Genomic DNA, 22,440 nt, shown 5'->3' with positions numbered 1-22,440 from the left:
AATCTAACATTCAAAATCCACCATTGGTGGAGTCAACATAGTATCTAAAGAAAAATGCTCTCCTTTAACTGAGGTGATGGGTACAATATAGTCCATCTAATTAAATTAACTCCCTTACCCTGCAAACTCTTGTTCACACACGTAATCCCTGTACAAGTGAGTAGCCTAATGAAGTGCTTATGTAAGGAGAATAAACCTAGTAAGACACCATGGTCTGGTCAATAAAGCACTGGACTGAGAAGCAAGAGACCTGCACTCTATTCTTTGCTCTATATTGCCTTACTCGGTGACTTTAGGTAAGCTCTTTTGCCTCTCTGTGCCTCAGTCCCCCCCGCCAGAAAATGGCAATAACAGTAATTGACAACCCCAGTATTCAAAAATCATGAGTCAGTCTTTTTAAAAAAAATTGGGAAGTGGGTTAAAAATCCATGAATGTAGAAAAAATAGATTTGGTGGGGTTTTTTAGTTTGCCTTCCGGTATTTGGGTTTTCAGGCTACCCTAGATTCATGTATTTCAAGCTTTTCTTTATGAACTATAAAATCTAGAATCTGATTTAAAAAAAAAAAAAAAGATGAGATTCCCATCTAATCAAATGCTTTCAAGAGCTGAGAGACCAGAGATCTCAAGTTGATCACACTGTACTAATGTAACCAAGGTCACACTGGGACCACCAGTCTGGTACCAGGCCTTCACTACTGGGAGGTTGGAGACAAGTATTTAGTTGCTTGGCTCTTCCGGCTTTAGCCCTTGATGGGTTCTAAAAAAATTTATTTGTGCTGAGCAGCAGCAGATCATGCTGATGAGGGCTGCAAAAAGGAAGCAAAAATGTTCAAATGACCATAATGGCTACAAAACATGAGCCCAACCCTCCCCCAAAAGGCAGTCCAGGACAGTGGTATAAGAAGTCGGGGTGGGACCCCTCTGCCAGCAATAGGGTCTATCTGTCTGTCTCGCTCTCTCTCCAGCTCTCAGGCAAACATTGTCCGCTCCTGAGCTAACTACTGCACAGCCTTCCCTCCCCAGCAGTTACCAAATTGCTGCCTCCATCCTCCTATTGCTTCTGCTCCCAGGCTTGGTACCCTCTGACCTTAGCACATTGCTTCCTTTCTCCATACTCGTGGCACTGTGGAGCTCTCTAGTGGGTGGATACTTTCCTCCCCCCTCAGACAAGCTGGAGGGAAGAAACCCAGTAATGAGGCTGGGAGTTCATTACAGCAATACTGAAATTCCTTTGTAAAGCCTTTGAGATCTCCAGCTGAAACGCATTTATACAAGGGCAAAGTATTATTAAGGGGCTGTGGAACTGGCCTACTTTCTTCGATCAGGCAGTGTTTTGCAATGATATTTCGCTAACATCATTGTAATCCTTATATTTTTATAACAGTTTCACATAAGGGTTTCATCACTCGCTATTCACCACACTTAAGCAGGCATTTTCCAGCAAATTAACCTGAGAGAATGAACAGGTAGAGACAAGGTGCAGGAACAATACTGTCTAAACACATCAAGCCACATTCATTCCTGGTGTAATTCTTTTAAAGTCAGAGTACCTCTACAGATGCATTCAACCCATCGTGCTTTACATTATACCATTTGGAATACACATTGACTGTAAAAGCTGTTTTACAAATAAACATGTTAGCATGTGGAAAGTTAGCCTTAATAGAGTGTGTAAAGGGTCTTGGCACCAAAAAGGTGTCTGATAAAGTGCATTCCAAACCAAAGCTCCAAATTAAGTATTTAAGAATGTCTTCCAATAGGGAAAAAAGAAAAGAAAAACCAAACAGTTGGCAAAAGCACAGCTGAATCGTGAAACAGTACATTGGGCTGCCAAAGTCTCAAAGAATCCTCTTATGTACAATATACTAAACCCACCAAATAAAAGGCAATCGTAAATTATGGTTGCAGATGTTGGTGGACTCCAGGGTTAATTCTAAGCCTGTTAAAACTTTGAAGACTATGTGCCTGATTATCAAAAAATTTGAAGTAGAGCTGCAATTTTTCAGGGTTTCAAAACACCGTCAGTTGAGCACCTTTAGACATCAGCCTGTAGATTCATTACCCTTTGCCCATTATGCTTTCAATGAAGAGTGAGCCTCAAAAAACAAAGTATCAAAACCCAAAATCAGGCCAGACCAGCATGCCAACAGAAGAACCCAGACTAGTCCAAAAGCAAGCACATGATCTGACAGAGCTATTGAGACCATAAAACTTCACAGAGTTGAGAACAATAGATCGCATTTTTGCATTAGGATTGTTTGGGCATGGTTTCAATACCATCTTATTTCCCAGAAATAGTACTGCCCCAAAAGGGCTGAGGCATTAGTAGGGGTGGTAGCGTGGGGAACGGCCACGGCTCTTGTTCTGTGTGTTTAAAGGATTCACATCACCAGAGCTGTCAACACAGCACCCATCCAGATGCTTTGCTTTGGTGTCCCATGATATTTGTATTCTTGGCCTCATTTTGAGGTGTTAAGCAGCCACCTCTCTCACTGAAGTCCCAATTGCACTTTTAAAAAAGTCTCAAGAGAGATACCCCAAGGATGATAAATTATCAAAACTCTTAATTTATAATATTACTCTTTTACGTTCTGAAAAAATGATCTAGATGGGAGAGGGAAATCATGTGGGGGCCTGCTCACATACCCTTCATGGGCACAGTTATCTGTTTTACTAAGGGAAATTCTTTGCTCTGTTTGTTGCAGGAGATCAGACTACTTCATCTAATGATCCCTTCTGGCCTTAAAAATTTAGGCATCTATGGAAGTTAGTATAGCATCTAGCCCTGGTCTACACTAGGACTTTAGGTCGAATTTAGCAGCGTTAAATTGATGTAAACCTGCACCGGTCCACACGATGAAGCCCTTTATTTCGACTTAAAGGGCTCTTAAAATCAATTTCCTTACTCCACCCCTGACAAGTGGATTAGCGCTTAAATCGGCCTTGCCGGCTCGAATTTGGGGTACTGTGGACACAATTTGACGGTATTGGCCTCCGGGAGCTATCCCAGAGTGCTCCATTGTGACCGCTCTGGACAGCACTCTCAACTCAGATGCACTGGCCAGGAAGACAGGAAAAGAACCGCGAACTTTTGAATCTCATTTCCTGTTTGGCCAGCATGGCAAGCTGCAGGTGACCATGCAGAGCTCATCAGCAGAGGTGACCATGATGGAGTCCCAGAATCGCAAAAGAGCTCCAGCATGGACCGAACGGGAGGTACGGGATCTGATCGCTGTTTGGGGAGAGGAATCCATGCTATCAGAACTCCGTTCCAGTTTTTGAAATGCCAAAACCTTTCTGAAAATCTCCCAGGGCATGAAGGACAGAGGCCATAACAGGGACCCGAAGCAGTGCTGCGTGAAACTTAAGGAGCTGAGACAAGCCTACCAGAAAACCAGAGAGGTGAACGGCCGCTCCGGGTCAGAGCCCCAAACATGCCGCTTCTATGATGAGCTGCATGCCATTTTAGGGGGTTCAGCCACCACTACCCCAGCCGTGTTGTTTGACTCCTTCAGTGGAGATGGAGGCAACACAGAAGCAGGTTTTGGGGACGAAGAAGATGATGATGATGATGAGGAGGTTGTAGATAGCTCACAGCAAGCAAGCGGAGAAACCGGTTTTCCCGACAGCCAGGAACTGTTTCTCACCCTGGATCTGGAGCCAGTACCCCCTGAACCCACCCAAGGCTGCTTCCTGGACCCGGCAGGCAGAGAAGGGACCTCTGGTGAGTGTACCTTTTAAAATACTATACATGGTTTAAAAGCAAGCATGTGAAAGGATTACTTTGCCCTGGCATTCGCGGCTCTCCTGGATGTACTCCCAAAGCCTTTGCAAAAGGTTTCTGGGGAGGGCAGCCTTATTGCGTCCTTCATGGTAGGACACTTTACCACTCCAGGCCAGTAACACGTACTCGGGAATCATTGTAGAACAAAGCATTGCAGTGTATGTTTGCTGGCGTTCAAACAACATCCGTTCTTTATCTCTCTGTGTTTTCCTCAGGAGAGTGAGATATAATTCATGGTCACCTGGTTGAAATAGAGTGCTTTTCTTCAGGGGACACTCAGAGGAGCCCGTGTTAGTCTGTATTCGCAAAAAGAAAAGGAGTACTTGTGGCACAAAAGTGAGCTGTGGCTCACGAAAGCTCATGCTCAAATAAATTGGTTAGTCTCTAAGGTGCCACAAGTACTCCTTTTCTTTCAGAGGAGCCCGTTCCTGCTGGGCTGTTTGCCTGTGGCTAAACAGAAATGTTCCCCGCTGTTAGCCACAGGGAGGGGGGAGGGTTGAGGGGGTAGCCACGCGGTGGGGGGAGGCAAAATGCAACCTTGTAACGAAAACACATGTGCTATGTATGTAATGTTAACAGCAAGGTTTATCCTGAAAGAGTGTAGCCACTGTTTTATAAAATGTGTCTTTTTAAATACCGCTGTCCCTTTTTTTTTCTCCACCAGCTGCATGTGTTTCAATGATCACAGGATCTTCTCCTTCCCAGAGGCAAGTGAAGATTAGAAAGAAAAAAAAACGCACTCGATATGAAATGTTTTCCGAGCTCATGCTGTCCTCCCACACTGACAGAGCACAGACGAATGCGTGGAGGCAAATAATGTCAGAGTGCAGGAAAGTACAAAATGACCGGGAGGAGAGGTGGCGGGCTGAAGAGAGCAAGTGGTGGGCTGAAGACAGGGCTGAAGCTCAAATGTGGCGGCAGCGTGATGAGAGGAGGCAGGATTCAATGCTGAAGCTGCTGGAGGACCAAACCAGTATGCTCCAGTGTATGGTTGAGCTGCAGCAAAGGCAGCTGGAGCACAGACTGCCACTACAGCCCCTGTGTAACCAACCGTCCTCCTCCCCAAGTTCCATAGTCTCCACACCCAGACGCCCAAGAACGGGGGGGGGGGAGCACCGGCCAACCAGCCACTCCGCCACAGAGGATTGCCCAAAAAAGAGAAGGCAGGCATTCAATAAATTTTAAAGTAGTAAACTGTAAAATACTGTGTGGCATTTTCCTTCCCTCCTCCACCACCCCTCCTGGGCTACCTTGGTAGTCATCCTCCTATTTGTGTGATGGATTAATAAAGAATGCATGAATGTGAAGCAACAATGACTTTATTGCCTCTGCAAGTGGTGATCGAAGGGAGGAGGGGAGGGTGGTTAGCTTACAGGGAAGTAGAGTGAACCAAGGGGCAGGGGGTTTCATCAAGGAGAAACAAACAGAACTTTCACACTGTAGCCTGGCCAGTCATGAAACTGGTTTTCAAAGCTTCTCTGATGCGTACTGCGCCCTCCTGTGCTCTTCTAACTGCCCTGGTGTCTGGCTGCACGTAACCAGCAGCCAGGCGATTTGCCTCAACCTCCCACCCCGCCATAAACGTCTCCCCCTTACTCTCACAGATATTGTGGAGCACACAGCAAACAGTAATAACAGTGGGAATATTGGTTTCGCTGAGGTCTAAGAGAGTCAGTAAACTGCGCCAGCGCGCCTTTAAACGTCCAAATGCACATTCTACCACCATTCTGCACTGGCTCAGCCTGTAGTTGAACAGCTCCTGACTACTGTCCAGGCTGCCTGTGTACGGCTTCATGAGCCATGGCATTAAGGGGTAGGCTGGGTCCCCAAGGATACATATAGGCATTTCAACATCCCCAACAGTTATTTTCTGGTCTGGGAATAAAGTCCCTTCCTGCAGCTTTTGAAACAGACCAGAGTTCCTGAAGATGCGAACGTCATGTACCTTTCCCAGCCATCCCACGTTGATGTTGGTGAAACATCCCTTGTGATCCATCAGTGCTTGCAGCACTATTGAAAAGTACCCCTTGCGGTTTATGTACTCGGCGGCTTGGTGCTCCGGTGCCAAGATAGGGATATGGGTTCCGTCTATGGCCCCACCACAGTTAAGGAATCCCATTGCAGCAAAGCCATCCACTATGACCTGCACATTTCCCAGGGTTACTACCTTTGATATCAGCAGATCTTTGATTGCGTGGGCTACTTGCATCACAGCAGCCCCCACAGTAGATTTGCCCACTCCAAATTGATTCCCAACTGACCGGTAGCTGTCTGGCGTTGCAAGCTTCCACAGGGCTATCGCCACTCGCTTCTCAACTGTGAGGGCTGCTCTCATCTTGGTATTCATGCGCTTCAGGGAAGGGGAAAGCAAGTCACAAAGTTCCATGAAAGTGCCCTTACGCATGTGAAAGTTTCGCAGCCGCTGGGAATCGTCCCAGACCTGCAACACTATGCGGTCCCACCAGTCTATGCTTGTTTCCCGAGCCCAGAATCGGCGTTCCACAGCATGAACCTGCCCCATTAGCACCATGATGCATGCATTGGCAGGGCCCATGCTTTCAGAGAAATCTGTGTCCATGTCCTGATCACTCACGTGACCGCGCTGACGTCACCTCCTCGCCCGGTACTGCTTTGCCAGGTTCTGGTGCCGCATATACTGCTGGATAATGCATGTGGTGTTTAATGTGCTCCTAATTGCCAAAGTGAGCTGAGCGGCCTCCATGCTTGCCTTGGTATGGCGTCCGCACAGAAAAAAGGCGCGGAACGATTGTCTGCCATTGCTCTGACAGAGGGAGGGGCGACTGACGACATGGCTTACCGGGTTGGCTTCAGGGAACTAAAATCAACAAAGGGGGTGGCTTTACATCAAGGAATATTTCAGGCAGGACTTCACGGAGGGTTTCAATAAGAAATGGTGCACCTAAGTTATTGTTCTTATTGGAACAAGGAGGTTAGTCTGGCCTCTGATTGATACATGGCTAGATTTACCTCGCTGCACCTTCCCTGTGAGTGACTGCAGTGTGACCTAGAGGAATGAGTCCCCTACATGGGGGAGGAGGCAAATGAGTACAAAACAAATCTGGTCTATTTCTTGTTTTGATCCACTCCATCTATCTTTTACATCTTTGGCTGGCAGCAGACGGTGCAGAAGGACTGCATGCCATCCACATCTCATGGCTGCTCGGCAGAAGATGGTACAGTATGACTGCTAGCCATCCTCATCTCTTGCCTGCCCGGCAGAAGATGGTACAGTACGACTGCTAGCAATCCGTATCACCTGCCTGCTCACCATAAGACGGTTCAGTAGGACTGACTGCAGGACTAAAGAGAATGACCTGGTCAAGTCACTCCAAATTTAGTCCCTGCGCCCATGTCTGCCCAGGCGCTCCCAGTCGACGTGGCCAGGAGCACCTCGGACACGACGATGACGGCTACCAGTCGTACTGCACCATCTGCTGCCAGAAGACAATGGGTTGCTGCTACTGTGTAGCAATGCTGCACCGCGTTTGCCAGCACCCAGAAGACATATGGTGACGGTTACCTGAGCGGGCTCCACGCTTGCCGTGGTATGGCGTCTGCACAGGTAACTCAAGGCGCGAAACAATTGTCTGCCCTTGCTTTCACGGAGGGAGGGAGGGAAGGGGGGCCTGACGATATGTACCAGAACCACCCGCGACAATGTTTTACCCCATCAGGCATTGGGATCCCAACCCAGAATTCCAATGGGCAGCGGAGACTGCGGGAACTGTGGGATAGCTACCCACAGTGCAACGCTCCGGAAGTCGACTCTAGCCTCGGTACTGTGGAAGCACTCCGCCGCGTTAATGCACTTAAAGCACTTAGAGCATTTTCTGTGGGGACACACACACTCGAATATATAAAACCGATTTCTAAAAAACCGACTTCTATAAATTTGACCTTATTCCGTAGTGTAGACATACCCCTAGTAGTAGACATAATAAACTAGATTCTCAGTAAATTGATGTAGCTCAATGGGGCTATACTGATTCATACCAGTTGAGAATCTACCCCAGTGTAACTTGATGGCTGATTGGAGGTCCACACAATCCTGGAGCAAAAGGAAAGAGAATTTGGTAATCGAAATAGTGTTGTTTTTCTAAATAAATCTACCCACACTCTTGGAAAATGATCAAACACAAATCTATTTCCCTTGCTGGTCCTAATTCTTGGAATACTTTGCTGTTTAAATAAGTTAATTTTTTATATACGTCTAAAATCTGCTGTGATACATGGAGTGACTTGTTTAAAGCCAAGATAATAAAGGAAAGTGTGTCTATCAAGAGATTCTTAAATATTGAATGCAAGTTTCCTGATAAAATCCTAAAGCATGACAGTATGGTCCAGCATACTCTAAATTATGTTAAATCCAATAAATCAGATTACATTGTCTCTAGTGGCTTCTACCCAGTCTTTAAATATATTACCTACTCCTCATGAATCCATTCCACTCAATAACCAGCTCAATCTTCGGTCCCAAAGCCCATTTTAAGTTCAACAATATATTGCCTTTGCAGTATAAAGAGAAATTGTAGGAGAGAGAGACGCTGTAGGAAGAAGTTAGGCCTATTTACAAATGAATCTCCTGTGGTAACTAACTCAGACGTGTAGGGTGGGTGCTTATTCTGAACAGTCAGCCTCCCAAACACAACCAAAGTTGTAAATCCTTCCAGAATTCAATGTTCTAGGAGCAGAAATGTTCCCAGAAAAGTTAAAGGGTTGTAATATAGCCTATTTTATCTAAACCCCTTAGATAGCTTATTTCTTTTCAATCACTGGCAGATGAGTAAAGTCTTGAATTTCAAATTGCAAAGGAAAGATTATGCCCCTGAAGAATCTGGCTTTGAGAAGTCAAGAGCCGATAGAGCCTAAACACTGTTTACTGACCCCCAGCCCTGTAATCCTTGAATAGTCAGAACACTGATGGGCCTTCATTGGAGTTCTGGTGTAAGCATAGTGTAGGATCTTCTTGTTAACTCTTCTCTAGTTGGCTCAGGAGAGCTGGACAAAGGGAAAGCACCAGAGAAATAATCTGGGAGCCTTTTAGATATTTTATAGTGTGAAGACTGCAAATAGCCCTTCCCCCTCACAAAGTGAAGGCTAATGTATAAAGTATCTGAGATATAGATTCACAAGCTGAAGGATCATGAGTCTGTGCCAAAGCTCCTGCTTCCCCCAAGAGAAAATAGCAAATGGCCCTGTGTCTAGCATTATAAAACATCTGGTAACGCTATCGGCAGGGAGACTGCTAAGGATACAATTTAACAGAGCTGCTGGGAATTTTTTTTTATTACATTTATTTTCACAAATCAGAATAATAAAAAGTTGGAGTTTACGCAGTTTAGTTAATGCTTTCGGAATTTTATTAATCAACGTCTCACCATTCATAAAAAAATGACACCTTTTAAAACCAGTGGAGAGGAACATTTCCAGTCAAAAGAAAACCTTAAAACTCACATTACATGTATTTTAAACAAATCCCTCAGGGAGATGGGTGTGAATTCTGAATTAGCCTAATTACCTTTAAAGCCCGAGATCAAGGCCAAAAAATGCAAAGTCAGCCTAAGCTCTTGCAGCAGAGTGTTGAAGGTGCTAGAACAGCAATAAAACAGAGACTGAGTGCAGCAGCCCTTTTTTGTGTCCTACGTCTAAGTCAGTCTTAAGAGCCACTAACAAGAGGGCCAATGCAATAGCAAACAGAACTGGGGACATGATGAGGAACATGCCACAGCCCCTTCAGATGCTGTATTAAACTAGAACCCTTTTGGTGAAGAGAGAATGGAAACCAAGTTCTGTCAAATTGGACCAGGTGCAATGTCCAGCAAATGTATTTTCTTTGTTTGTGAAGAAGGCACTTAGGGCACTATTCATTTCAATGCAGTAGCCTCTTTGCAGCACTCAAGCCCCACATTAAGATCCAACTCCTTAACCCAGTGCCCAGCACAAGTAGCTGGGATGAACACTGGCATGTTAATGGAGATCTAGGAAGAAGTGAGAAGGCAGTGTGCTGAATGAGAAAGCGTTCTCTGCTTCTACCTGTCTCCCCCATTCTAATAGTAATAAATGAATATGAATATTTAAGATGCTGGGAAGTAGGTCAATAGTATTACCCTCCATTACAGAAAGGAAACTGAGGCACGGGAGATCCTAGGTCATACACTGAGTCAATGGCATAGCTGGGAAAGGAATCCAGGAGTCCTGACCCTCAGTCCTGTGCATTAGTTACAAGACTTGCCATCCCTATTTGTACCTACAGTGGTTTCTCTCTTTCTTTTCCTCATCTTCATCCCATTTATTTCTTACTCCTGTCCCTTTCCCTGCCTGCCACCTGTCCCTTTCTATGCATTTGCTATTTTTCCACTGGCTTCTTTCCCTCAGTGATCCAATCTCCTCCTTCCCCTTTCTCGAGTCCTTTCTCTTCCAGAATTTCTTTGTAAGCCCTCTGCTCCTGCATGCCTCACATCCTGACCACATCTTTGTCATATGTTGCATCTCAGGGCCAGGAAGCATTAGTGCTGGTCATCTATCCCACTTTCTGCACCACTATGCTGCACTGCGGGGCACAGTGTGAACAAGGAAGCTGTGAGTAAGGGAGGAGAATGGCTTGTCTCTTCACTCCACAAGTAGCGACTAGTAGCTGAGAGGAGAAGTTGAAAAGGAAGCCCTATTTCTGCTCTACAGCCCTGCTGATGCATGGTATTTCAGCTGTCAGGAATGAGAGAGTGAGGGCAGAGACTGTCTCTCCATATGAGTGACACTTTGCATATATGACAGTTATGGATATTGAACATGCAATTAATTAACATAAAAAAATCAGGCCCCACAGTGTCTAATTCATCCCCTGCTCCTTCTCTCTTCAGTACAGCAAAGTCATCTACTTATCAATTTCTTTGTTTCTGGGTTGGTCCTGGGGGCGTACTTTTGCTCCTGCCAGCTGCCAAGGCAGGCTTATGGACCTGGGAAACCACCATTTCTGACTGCTGGAGTTGGGTGGTTCTGGGGGGTGATGTTCACAGTGCTTACTGGAGATTAGCACCACTCCTTCTGTCTGCAATTTCAACCTGCAGGGGAATGTACGTAGTGAAAAAAACTTCATGAAATTACCAAAGTTAGCATATTATCCTTTCAAAAAAAGGGCCATGGGATCCTTAATAACCCCAGGTGGTCTGGATCTTGGTTTGAGAACGCATCCAAAAGTCAGTCAGGCAGTGCCCCTCCAGTACTGTGTTGAGTCATTTGGTTCAACGTGACTCAAAAGGGGAAAGTGCCTTCTGTTGAATCACCAGCACCACTTCCTATAGCACCAAGATCTGACCAAATTCAAGTTCATCTTGTGAAATCTGTTAACAGATGAGTTGATATAGCGGCTGCATTGTCGTCATCATCACCAGGTGCCTGGAACTCTTGACTCTTGAAATGAAACAACATTCTCATACTAATACACTATTTTAATACAGTATAGCTCTTTTTTTTTTTTTTTTTTTGCAAGAAGCAAGTGAATCAAGGCAAACCTGTGACTCATCTTTATTAAGGCCATAGCTATATCAGCTACATAGCAACCAGACACTGGGGAGTAGATGGTACATTGTATTGGCAGTGAGATCTTTCACAGTTATTTGAAATCCAAGCATGTTGGTGGAGACTGAGTATCTGATATGTCTTTGGTAATATATGTGAAAGCAGTTGGTGGTTCTGGGCCAGCATTTATAAAGATTACAGTTGTTACGAATTAGCTCTCTTGCCAACAGTCTCAGCAGAGATCAAGACTGAACTGGCACAAAGGATGCAAGCCTGGATCCATTTAAATCAATAGGTGTTTGCCATTAACTTCAATGGAGCAAGGATTTCACCCCATCTTCACTACCATTGAACATTTTGAGGCCTTTCTGGACCATGCTTGAGACACACATTGGTGAGGCAATATGAAGAAGTGTGACCTGCTGCTGCCTTGACTGTATTTGTCCCAGAAACAAAGATCTTCCTTTTTCCAGGATTGTCAATGTGGAGATTTTTCACAGGCACTAAATTTCCCTTAAAATAATGTTATTAGAAAGCTATTTGCTGTATGAGTAGAGAATATATGGTCTGAATGCAGACTTTTAAGAAAAAAGTCTGAAGTCAATGTTACTCTGCAATGCATAAGGTCATTCAGTGGCCTTTAAAAGATGGTCTAGAGAAAAAAAGCAAAAGCTTAATGATCACCCACTCTTCAAAAGGAGCTGCACTTCCACAGCCAATGCTTAAGTTTGTGAGAGACCTTACTCTCTGGTGCACCCTAAGTGGCCAAACCAGTCAAGGTCCTTGTGAGATAAGCAGACCATGCTGAACATATTTTTCCACCACGCACGCTTCACGAAGGAACCATTAAGATGGAGGGAGTGTGTACACAACACCATTATAGCTGGTTTTAAAAAAGTATTTAGATGGGTAAAAGTTGTTGAATCATCAGCAAATCCTACTGAAATCAACTCTAGAGCTAGTCACAATGGAAAACAACATTTACAAATAGATTTGAAGAAAAAGGTGAGAGAAATTATTCACAGTGAATAGTTTGACCCTGACACCATTCATGAAAGATAGCTCCTCATCCCAGCTGCTTTCCCTGCTGTCTAACTGACGTTTCAATCACATCAGGCTTTTCATGAAGCTCCAGGATGCTGCTGTGACAACAACATTTACTGTGGAACTCACAGCCCTTTCCATCTTAGGATTTGAACATACTTATCAATGGAGTTAGCTTCACAACTGCTCAATGAGGGAAGTTGGTATATCCACATTTCAAATTTGGGTAACTATGGTTCAGACATGAAATCTGTGCCAGAACTAGGAATAATAATAAATACCTAGCTCTTGTATAGCACTTTTCATCGGCAAATCTCAAAACACTTTACAAAGTAAATTGCTTTACATTAGCCCCATTTTACAGATGGTGAAACAGAAATGACTTGCCTAAAGTCACACAGCAAATCATTCAAGTTCCCTGATGCTCAAGCCTGTTCCTTAATCCACAAGATCATTCTTCTTTTTCAGATGTGGCTGGGTCTCTTCCAGATCCTAAGCTCTTACCAGTACACAGCCCCAGTCTCTTCTTCTTGCTGACAGTTGTAGGCCTATGCTCCCCAACAAATCTCTGCTCCTGGTCCAGTCCCTTCAACATGCTGGGTTTCTGGCTGAACTGGCTGCTCAACACTGCTCCCAGATAATTTATAGGTGCACTTATGTGACTAATGGCTGGTTTCCAAGAGGCCAGACTCCCCTGTGTCTGGTTTCTTACAAGTATCTGCCCATCTGCCAACCCATTGGCTCTGGTGACAGAGCTAGGCCTCCCTGAACCTCTCATGTCAGAGAGCAAGCAGGTCTTGAAAGACAATAGCATTAGTGCCAAAACAGTTCACTTACTATGTGTCATGCTGCAGCATTGCAAGTGGCAGTCCTTGCCACTGATGGTGTAGGTACAAGCCCAGAGTCAGAAGATGAAACCGACACAACCGGCACTTGAGGTGCACTGTGCTCTCTCTCTCTCTTTCTCTCTCACCACCACCTCTTTGACACCCTGGTGAAGCACAGCCCAGCAGTGTAGCCGGGTGCTAGCTGCCTCTTCTGAGCTTGCAATGCAGATGTTAAGTTTTCAAATCCCTTTTGCAAACATCCATGAACCTGAGCTTAGGTCGGCCCAGAGGCCTTGAAGCACTACAGCTTTTCCATACATGCATCCATCATGTATCTGTTCAAATGACTGAGCCAGCCAAGGCTTTTTAAACACAGATTAGTGAAAAAGCAAAACTGCCAGGCCTAATCAAGTACTTCAATATCAAAAACTTTGGTTTCCAACTTCACTGTATTTTAAATATGAAGAAATATGAAGATGTTTAACCTTCTCTCAGGCTTCCTGTCGGTGGCCTAGATCTCTCCACCATACAGCAGCATGCTCAGGACACATCTGGGATCCTGTCTTGGGATTCAGTGTTAGCTTCCTGTTATCCTACATGCACTTGGTCAGCTTGGTCAATGTGGTGGCAGTCTTTCTGATGTGAGAATTAAGCTGGTCATCTAGAGATAGGTCATTCAATATAGTTGATCCTAAATAGCAGAACTTCTGCACAACTGCTAGCATAATGTCAGCTATTAAAACTTCTGGTGCAGACAACACACCTTGTCTGACACAGACAGACAAGTTCATCACAAGCTAACACAAAGATATTGCAAAGCTTCTGGAATTCCCCTTCACTTTGTGTGACAAGCACAGTATTTTCAGCAAAAAGAAACAGGTGTTCAACCTTGCTATTTGCTCTTAGACATGCAATATTGAAGAGTTTACCCATCTGATTTTGCATCTGTCTAGATGAGAAATCATGACCAAATCAGCAGAGAAAAAAAATATATGCGGAAAAGAGAGTGTTGGTGCCAAAAGACCTCATTATTTGACATTGCTGCAGATTTCAAAGCTATCAGATTAATCACCTACACTGTAGCCTTCATGCTGTCATGGAAGGTTGGAATGAAACTAAAATGCATTGGGGGAAGCCAAATTCTCCCTAGCAATTGAAAGAGGCCCTTTCTGCTGACCAGGTCAAAAACTTTTTGTAGGATTTATAAAGGTTATATAAAGAGGTTTTCTTTGTTCTTGAGACTTTTCTTGCAGTTGCCTTAGTGTGAAGACCATGTCAACAGCTGATCTACCGGCACAGAAGCCACACTGACTTTCTGGATATACACATTCATTTAGAACTTGCAGTCTTATTGAGAATGACCTATGCAAATACCTTACCAGCAACACTAAGGAGAGAGATTAATCTGTAGTTGTTTCAGTCACACTTATCTTCTTTACTTTATACAGTGTTATGATAATGGTATCCTTCATGTCTTTCAGCACCCCTCCTTCCCTCCAGCAGACAAGCAAGACATTGTGCAGATATTTAAGCACAACCTGTCCTTGTTTCTTCTGCTCGAATTCCATCTTTTGCTGTGGCCTTTCCTGATACTAGAGAGGTGACTGCCTTCTCAAGCTCATTTCTAGATGGCTGTATATCAAGTTCTTTGATATTCAGAAGCCTGAGGATTACATTTAGCACCACTTCCAAAATAGTGATTTTACATGAATCAAGTTTGTGCAGGGCCAATCAGGAGGGGTGGGAAAAGAGGGCCATTTGGCCTGGGCCTCAAGCTCAAAGGGAGGCCTCAAATTTAGACACTTGTTAATTTTTTGGCATTTGATAAGTTTCACAACTTGTTTTTATGCATATCCCTATAGGACCAAAATGTGACACACTCTCTCAGCTTAGAGCTGCAAATGTAACCAAATAAGAGATGTGATTTGATAAAGACATATTTTTAACTGATATAGATTTTGTCATATTAAAGAGTTTAAAATGTTCAAAAATATTAATAAAAACATATCGGTTCTGATGGCACAAGATTAGACCATGATGAATGTGTCCTCTCAGATCAGCTGATTATATAAACAAACCACTATTAGTGGCTGGTGCTGGATCAAGTGCGTGTTGAAAGGTAGAGAATTGTTACATTTTACTGTCTTTATAGTTTTACGTCTAGTTGACTAAGGAATTATTTATCTGTGAGAATTCCTCATTATTATCTTCATATGGTAGCTAAAAGAGGTGACTGGTTGGTTGGTTGACCCTCGCTTAGTAACTTGGCCATCATCATAGGCTTTCATAGTCTATAGGCCCAGATTCAAGGTGAAAGTTTGTGATGACAATCTTGCACGGTGAGTTTCATGAGGACACACGTTTGAAATTTTTGGACATTATCCCTCTGTCTGTGTTTACTATATATATATATATATGTCATCCCTTTGTCTTCAGCTCAGCCTGTTATATTATACCTTGCGTGCTTGAGTTTTGATTCAGTGATAAGGATAATAACCTGTCTGATTGTTTCATTTTGTGTTCTTAATTAGTATTCCTTTGTATTAAGTCTTTTCAGCATTTGTCTACCATTCAGCATTTGTGTACATGTTTACAGTAGAAGATTTCAAGTGCGGATAGGCTACATATTTACTTTAGAACATTTCAGGTGTAAATAGGCTACTTATTTACAGTACAGCATTTCAAGTGTGGATAAGCTACTTATTTACAGCAGAACATTTGTTAACACTAGAACATTTTAAACATTTAATATTTCCCACAAAGGTGGGAAATTCTGAAGCAATATCTTCCTGTTTCACTGCAAGGAACTAGATGGTCTGCACGGGTTGATGGTGTTCAACCAGTTGCACAGCATTTGAATTCAGTCAGAAAGGCTTTAAATGAGCTTGAATCTCACTGCACAGGGTCAAACTGAACTTCGTCTATTCAGAAGCACATGTCCAAATTTGAGTGCATTCTGATGTCATCTTTACGGATGAAGCTACTTACAATGATCCACCAAACTAATCTGGTAATTGAAGCACGCAATGCTACACTTGATGTTGAGAGGGATGACATTAAAAGTCTTATCAATGACATTCAACAGATTCATGAACAATGGGCTGCGATCCTGACAGAGTCCAAATTAGTAGCACAGAATACTGGCATTTCATCTGAGTTCTCCACCAATCCCAACTTACCTACTGAATCCGATGCCGAGCAGCTTTGAAGGGTCAGTGTATTCCTTGTCATCATTGACTCTATTCAATCAGGTCTTACACGTCGATTTGAGTCACTGCAACTAATTTGTACCCTTTGCGGGTTTCTTTGGCAGTTCAACAGACTGAGTAATGGAGATCTACTTTCTGCAACTGAATAATTTCAGCAACAGTACAACAAAGATATCTCAAAAGACCTCAGTGACCAGGTCATCTTCCTCAAACAAATATATTCCACAAACTTTAAATTGGATTGCAAGCCAAAGGAATTGCTTCAAGAAATACTCGGACTCTCTGGGGTGTTTCCTAATATCACAATTGCATTGCATATTTTTGTCAGTTTGCCTGCATCAGTGGCTTCAGGTGAACACACCTTCAATGTGTTGAAGCAGGTAAAGAACTATCACTGTTCAACTATGGGACAAGAGCATTTGAATGGGCTCAACGTGCTTAATATCAACTGTGACATTGCACAAAAGCTAGATTTTTTCCTCAATAATTAGTGCATTTGCACAGAAAAAGGCAAGAAAAGCATTTGTTAAATAAAAAAATATTCAAATTATGTCTTGCTCTTCTTTTGGTGCCTTATTTTGTTTTCATGTGTCATCATTTTTTATTTTTATTATGGCTAGGGGCCTCAAAAGCTGGAAGTGGCCCGGGCCTCTCTGGACCTCTGGGTGACCTCTGGACTTTTGTGATAGTGTTCCTTCCAGTGTTACATCTGCTTGTACAGTCCTTTTTCCAAAAGTAAAGACTGCAGCTCTATAGACACTCATTCTGAGTGTGTTCCATGCTGCATCAGCATTCAGGGAAGGTGCAATCAATGACATAGTTTCCCTATCATCATAGGGTATGTCTACACTACGAAATTAGGTCGAATTTATAGAAGTCGTTTTTTTAGAAATCGGTTTTATATATTCGAGTGTGTGTGTCCCCACAGAAAATGCTCTAAGTGCATTAAGTGCATTAACTCGGCGGAGCGCTTCCACAGTACCAAGGCAAGCGTCGACTTCCGGAGCGTTGCACTGTGGGTAGCTATCCCACAGTTCCCACAGTCTCCGGTGCCCATTGGAATTCTGGGTTGAGATCCCAATGCCTGATGGGGCTAAAACATTGTCGCGGGTGGTTCTGGGTACATATCGTCAGCCCCCCATTCCCTCCCTCCCCCCGTGAAAGCAAGGGCAGACAATCATTTCGCGCCTTTTTTCCTGAGTTACCTGTGCAGACGCCATACCACGGCAAGCATGGAGCCCGCTCAGGTAACCGTCACCCTATGTCTCCTGGGTGCTGGCAGACGCGGTACGGCATTGCTACACAGTAGCAGCAACCCCTTGCCTTGTGGCAGCAGACAGTACAGTACGACTGGTAGCCGTCATCGTCTTGTCTGAGGTGCTCCTGGTCGCCTCTGTGAGGTCGATCAGGAGCGCCTGGGCAGACATGGGCGCAGGGACTAAATTTGGAGTGACTTGAGCAGGTCATTCTCTTTAGTCCTGCAGTCAGTCCTATTGAACCGTCTTATGGTGAGCGGGCAGGCGATACGGACTGCTAGCAGTCGTACTGTACCATCTTCTGCCGAGCAGCCATGAGATGTGGATGGCATGCAGTCCTTCTGCACCGTCTGCTGCCAGCCAAAGATGTAAAAGATAGATGGAGTGGATCAAAACAAGAAATAGACCAGATTTGTTTTGTACTCATTTGCTTCCCCCCCTCCCCTGTCTAGGGGACTCATTCTTCTAGATCACACTGCAGTCACTTACAGAGAAGGTGCAGCGAGGTAAATCTAGCCATGTATCAATCAGAGGCCAGGCTAACCTTCTTGTTCCAATAAGGACAATAACTTAGGTGCACCATTTCTTATTGGAACCCTCCGTGAAGTCCTGCCTGAAATACTCCTTGATGTAAAGCCACCCCCTTTGTTGATTTTAGCTCCCTGAAGCCAACCCTGTAAGCGCCCCTCCCAGCGTCAGAGCAATGGCAAACAATCGGGCATCTGAGAGTGCTGTCCAGAGCAGTCACAATGGAGCACTCTGATGGGGCTAAAACATTGTCGCGGGTGGTTCTGGGTACGTGTCGTCAGGCCCCCGTTCCCTCCCTCCCTCCGTGAAAGCAAGGGCAGACAATCATTTCGCGCCTTTTTTCCTGAGTTACCTGTGCAGACGCCATACCACGGCAAGCATGGAGCCAGCTCAGGTAACCGTCACCCTATGTCTCCTGGGTGCTGGCAGACGCGGTACGGCTTTGCTGCACAGTAGCAGCAACCCATTGCCTTCTGGCAGCAGACGGTGCAATACGATTGGTAGTCGTCCTCGTCGTGTCCGAGGTGCTCCTGGCCACGTCAGCTGGGAGCGCCTGGGCAGACATGGGCGCAGGGACTAAATTTGGAGTGACTTGACCAGGTCATTCTCTTTAGTCCTGCAGTCAGTCCTATTGAACCGTCTTATGGTGAGCGGGCAGGCGATACGGACTGCTAGCAGTCGTACTGTACCATCTTCTGCCAGGCAGGCAAGAGATGAGGATTGCTAGCAGTCGTATTGTACCATCTTATGCCAGGCAGGCAAGAGATGAAGATGGCTAGCAGTCGTACTGTACCATCTTCTGCCGAGCAGCCATGAGATGTGGATGGCATGCAGTCCTTCTGCACCGTCTGCTGCCAGCCAAAGATGTAAAAGATAGATGGAGTGGGTCAGAACAAGAAATAGACCAGATTTGTTTTGTACTCATTTGCCTCCTCCCCTGTCTAGATCACACTGCAGTCACTCACAGAGAAGGTGCAGCGAGGTAAATCTAGCCATGTATCAATCAGAGGCCAGGCTAACCTCCTTGTTCCAATAACAACGATAACTTAGGTGCACCATTTCTTATTGGAACCCTCCGTGCAGTCCTGCCTGAAATACTCCTTGATGTACAGGCACACCCTTTGTTGATTTTAGCTCCCTGAAGCCAACCCGGTAAGCCATGTCGTCAGTCGCCCCTCCCTCCGTCAGAGCAACGGCAGACAATCGTTCCGCGCCTTTTTTCTGTGCGGACGCCATACCAAGGCAAGCATGGAGGCCGCTCAGCTCACTTTGGCAATTAGGAGCACATTAACCACCGCATTATCCAGCAGTATATGCAGCACCAGAACATGGCAACGCGATACCGGGCGAGGAGGCGACGTCAGCGCGGTCCCGTGAGTGATCAGGACATGGACACAGATTTCTCTGAAAGCATGGGCCCTGCCAATGCATGCATCATGGTGCTAATGGGGCAGGTTCATGCTGTGGAACGCCGATTCTGGGCTCGGGAAACAAGCACAGACTGGTGGGACCGCATAGTGTTGCAGGTCTGGGACGATTCCCAGTGGCTGTGAAACTTTCGCATGCGTAGTGGCACTTTCATGGAACTTTGTGACTTGCTTTCCCCTTCCCTGAAGCGCATGAATACCAAGATGAGAGCAGCCCTCACAGTTGAGAAGCGAGTGGCGATAGCCCTGTGGAAGCTTGCAACGCCAGACAGCTACCGGTCAGTTGGGAATCAATTTGGAGTGGGCAAATCTACTGTGGGGGCTGCTGTGATGCAAGTAGCCCACGCAATCAAAGATCTGCTGATATCAAGGGTAGTTACCCTGGGAAATGTGCAGGTCATAGTGGATGGCTTTGCTGCAATGGGATTCCCTAACTGTGGTGGGGCTATAGACGGAACCCATATCCCTATCTTGGCACCGGAGCACCAAGCCGCCGAGTACATAAACCGCAAGGGGTACATTTCGATAGTGCTGCAAGCTCTGGTGGATCACAAGGGACGTTTCACCAACATCAACGTGGGATGGCCGGGAAAGGTGCATGATGCTCGCATCTTCAGGAACTCTGGTCTGTTTCAAAAGCTGCAGGAAGGGACTTTATTCCCAGACCAGAAAATAACTGTTGGGGATGTTGAAATGCCTATATGTATCCTTGGGGACCCAGCCTACCCCTTAATGCCATGGCTCATGAAGCCGTACACAGGCAGCCTGGACAGTAGTCAGGAGCTGCTCAACTACAGGCTGAGCAAGTGCAGAATGGTGGTAGAATGTGCATTTGGACGTTTAAAGGCGCGCTGGCGCAGTTTACTGACTCTCTTAGACCTCAGCGAAACCAATATTCCCACTGTTATTACTGCTTGCTGTGTGCTCCACAATATCTGTGAGAGTAAGGGGGAGACGTTTATGGCGGGGTGGGAGGTTGAGGCAAATCGCCTAGCTGCTGGTTACGTGCAGCCAGACACCAGGGCGGTTAGAAGAGCACAGGAGGGCGCGGTACGCATCAGAGAAGCTTTGAAAACCAGTTTCATGACTGGCCAGGCTACGGTGTGAAAGTTCTGTTTGTTTCTCCTTGATGAAACCCCCCGCCCCTTGGTTCACTCTACTTCCCTGTAAGCTAACCACCCTCCACTCCTCCCTTTAATCATTGCTTGCAGAGGCAATAAAGTCATTGCTGCTTCACAGTCATGCATTCGTTATTCATTCATCACACAAATAGGGAGATGACTACCAAGGTATCCCAGGAGGGGTGGTGGAGGAGGGAAGGAAAATGCCACACAGCACTTTAAGAACAGCACTTTAAAAGTTTACAACTTTAAAATTTATTGAATGACAGCCTTCTTTTTTTTGGGCAATCCTCTGTGGTGGAGTGGCTGGTTGGCCGGAGGCCCCCCCACCGCGTTCTTGGGCGTCTTGGTGTGGAGACTATGGAACTTGGGGAGGAGGGCGGTTGGTTACAGAGGGGCAGCAGTGGCAGTCTGTGCTCCAGCTGCCTTTGCTGCAGCTCAACCATACACTGGAGCATACTGGTTTGGTCCTGCAGCAGCCTCAGCATTGAATCCTGCCTCCTCTCATCACGCTGCCGCCACATTTGAGCTTCAGCCCTGTCTTCAGCCCGCCACTTACTCTCTTCAGCCCGCCACTTACTCTCTTCAGCCCGCCACCTCTCCTCCCGGTCATTTTGTGCTTTCCTGCACTCTGACATTATTTCCCTCCACGCATTCGTCTGTGCTCTGTCAGTGTGGGAGGACAGCATGAGCTCGGAGAACATTTCATCGCGAGTGCGTTTTTTTTTCTTTCTAAGCTTCACTAGCCTCTGGGAAGGAGAAGATCCTGTGATCATTGAAACACATGCAGCTGGTGGAGAAAAAAAAAGGGACAGCAGTATTTAAAAAGACACATTTTATAAAACAGTCGCTACACTCTTTCAGGGTAAACCTTGCTGTTAACATTACATACATAGCACATGTGCTTTCGTTACAAGGTCGCATTTTGCCTCCTCCCACCGCGTGACTACCCCCTCAACCTTCTCCCCTCCCTGTGGCTAACAGCGGGGAACATTTCTGTTTAGCCACAGGCAAACAGCCCAGCAGGAATGGGCTCCTCTGAGTGTCCCCTGAAGAAAAGCACTCTATTTCAACCAGGTGACCATGAATTATATCTCACTCTCCTGAGGATAACACAGAGAGATAAAGAACGGATTTTGGTTGAATGCCAGCAAACATACACTGCAATGCTTTGTTCTACAGTGATTCCCGAGTACGTGTTACTGGCCTGGAGTGGTAAAGTGTCCTACCATGAAGGACGAAATAAGGCTGCCCTCCCCAGAAACCTTTTGCAAAGGCTTTAGGAGTACATCTAGGAGAACCGCAAATGCCAGGGCAAAGTAATCCTTTCACATGCTTGCTTTTAAACCATGTATAGCATTTTAAAAGGTACACTCACCAGAGGTCCCTTCTCCGCCTGCTGGGTCCAGGAGGCAGCCTTGGGTGGGTTCGGGGGGTACTGGCTCCAGGTCTAGGGTGAGAAACAGTTCCTGGCTGTCGGGAAAACCGGTTTCTCCGCTTGCTTGCTGTGAGCTATCTACAACCTCCTCATCATCATCATCATCTTCTTCGTCCCCAAAACCTACTTCCGTATTGCCTCCATCTCCGTTGAAGGAGTCAAACAACACGGCTGGGGTAGTGGTGGCTGAACCCCCTAAAATGGCATGCAGCTCATCATAGAAGCGGCATGTTTCGGGCTCTGACCCAGAGCGGCTGTTCGCCTCTCTG

General features: G+C 45.5%; 1 protein-coding gene across 1 annotated transcript; it reads left to right on the top strand.

The window, feature by feature from the left end:
• The first annotated feature begins 2,714 nt into the window (after positions 1–2,714).
• On the top strand, positions 2,715–5,010 carry LOC142071895 (uncharacterized). Its single transcript, XM_075127754.1, has 2 exons — positions 2,715–3,725; positions 4,450–5,010. Exons 1-2 carry the CDS (start codon positions 3,317–3,319, stop codon positions 4,968–4,970), a joined length of 930 nt encoding a protein of 309 aa, XP_074983855.1. The 5' UTR covers positions 2,715–3,316; the 3' UTR covers positions 4,971–5,010.
• The last annotated feature ends 17,430 nt before the right edge of the window (positions 5,011–22,440 follow it).

This window comes from Caretta caretta, chromosome 4 (genome assembly GCF_965140235.1).
Source record: "Caretta caretta isolate rCarCar2 chromosome 4, rCarCar1.hap1, whole genome shotgun sequence".
Classification (NCBI taxonomy): Eukaryota; Metazoa; Chordata; order Testudines; family Cheloniidae; genus Caretta; species Caretta caretta.
The sequence above is the reverse complement of the archived record's forward strand: the minus strand, read 5'-3'. Positions and strand labels throughout refer to the sequence as shown.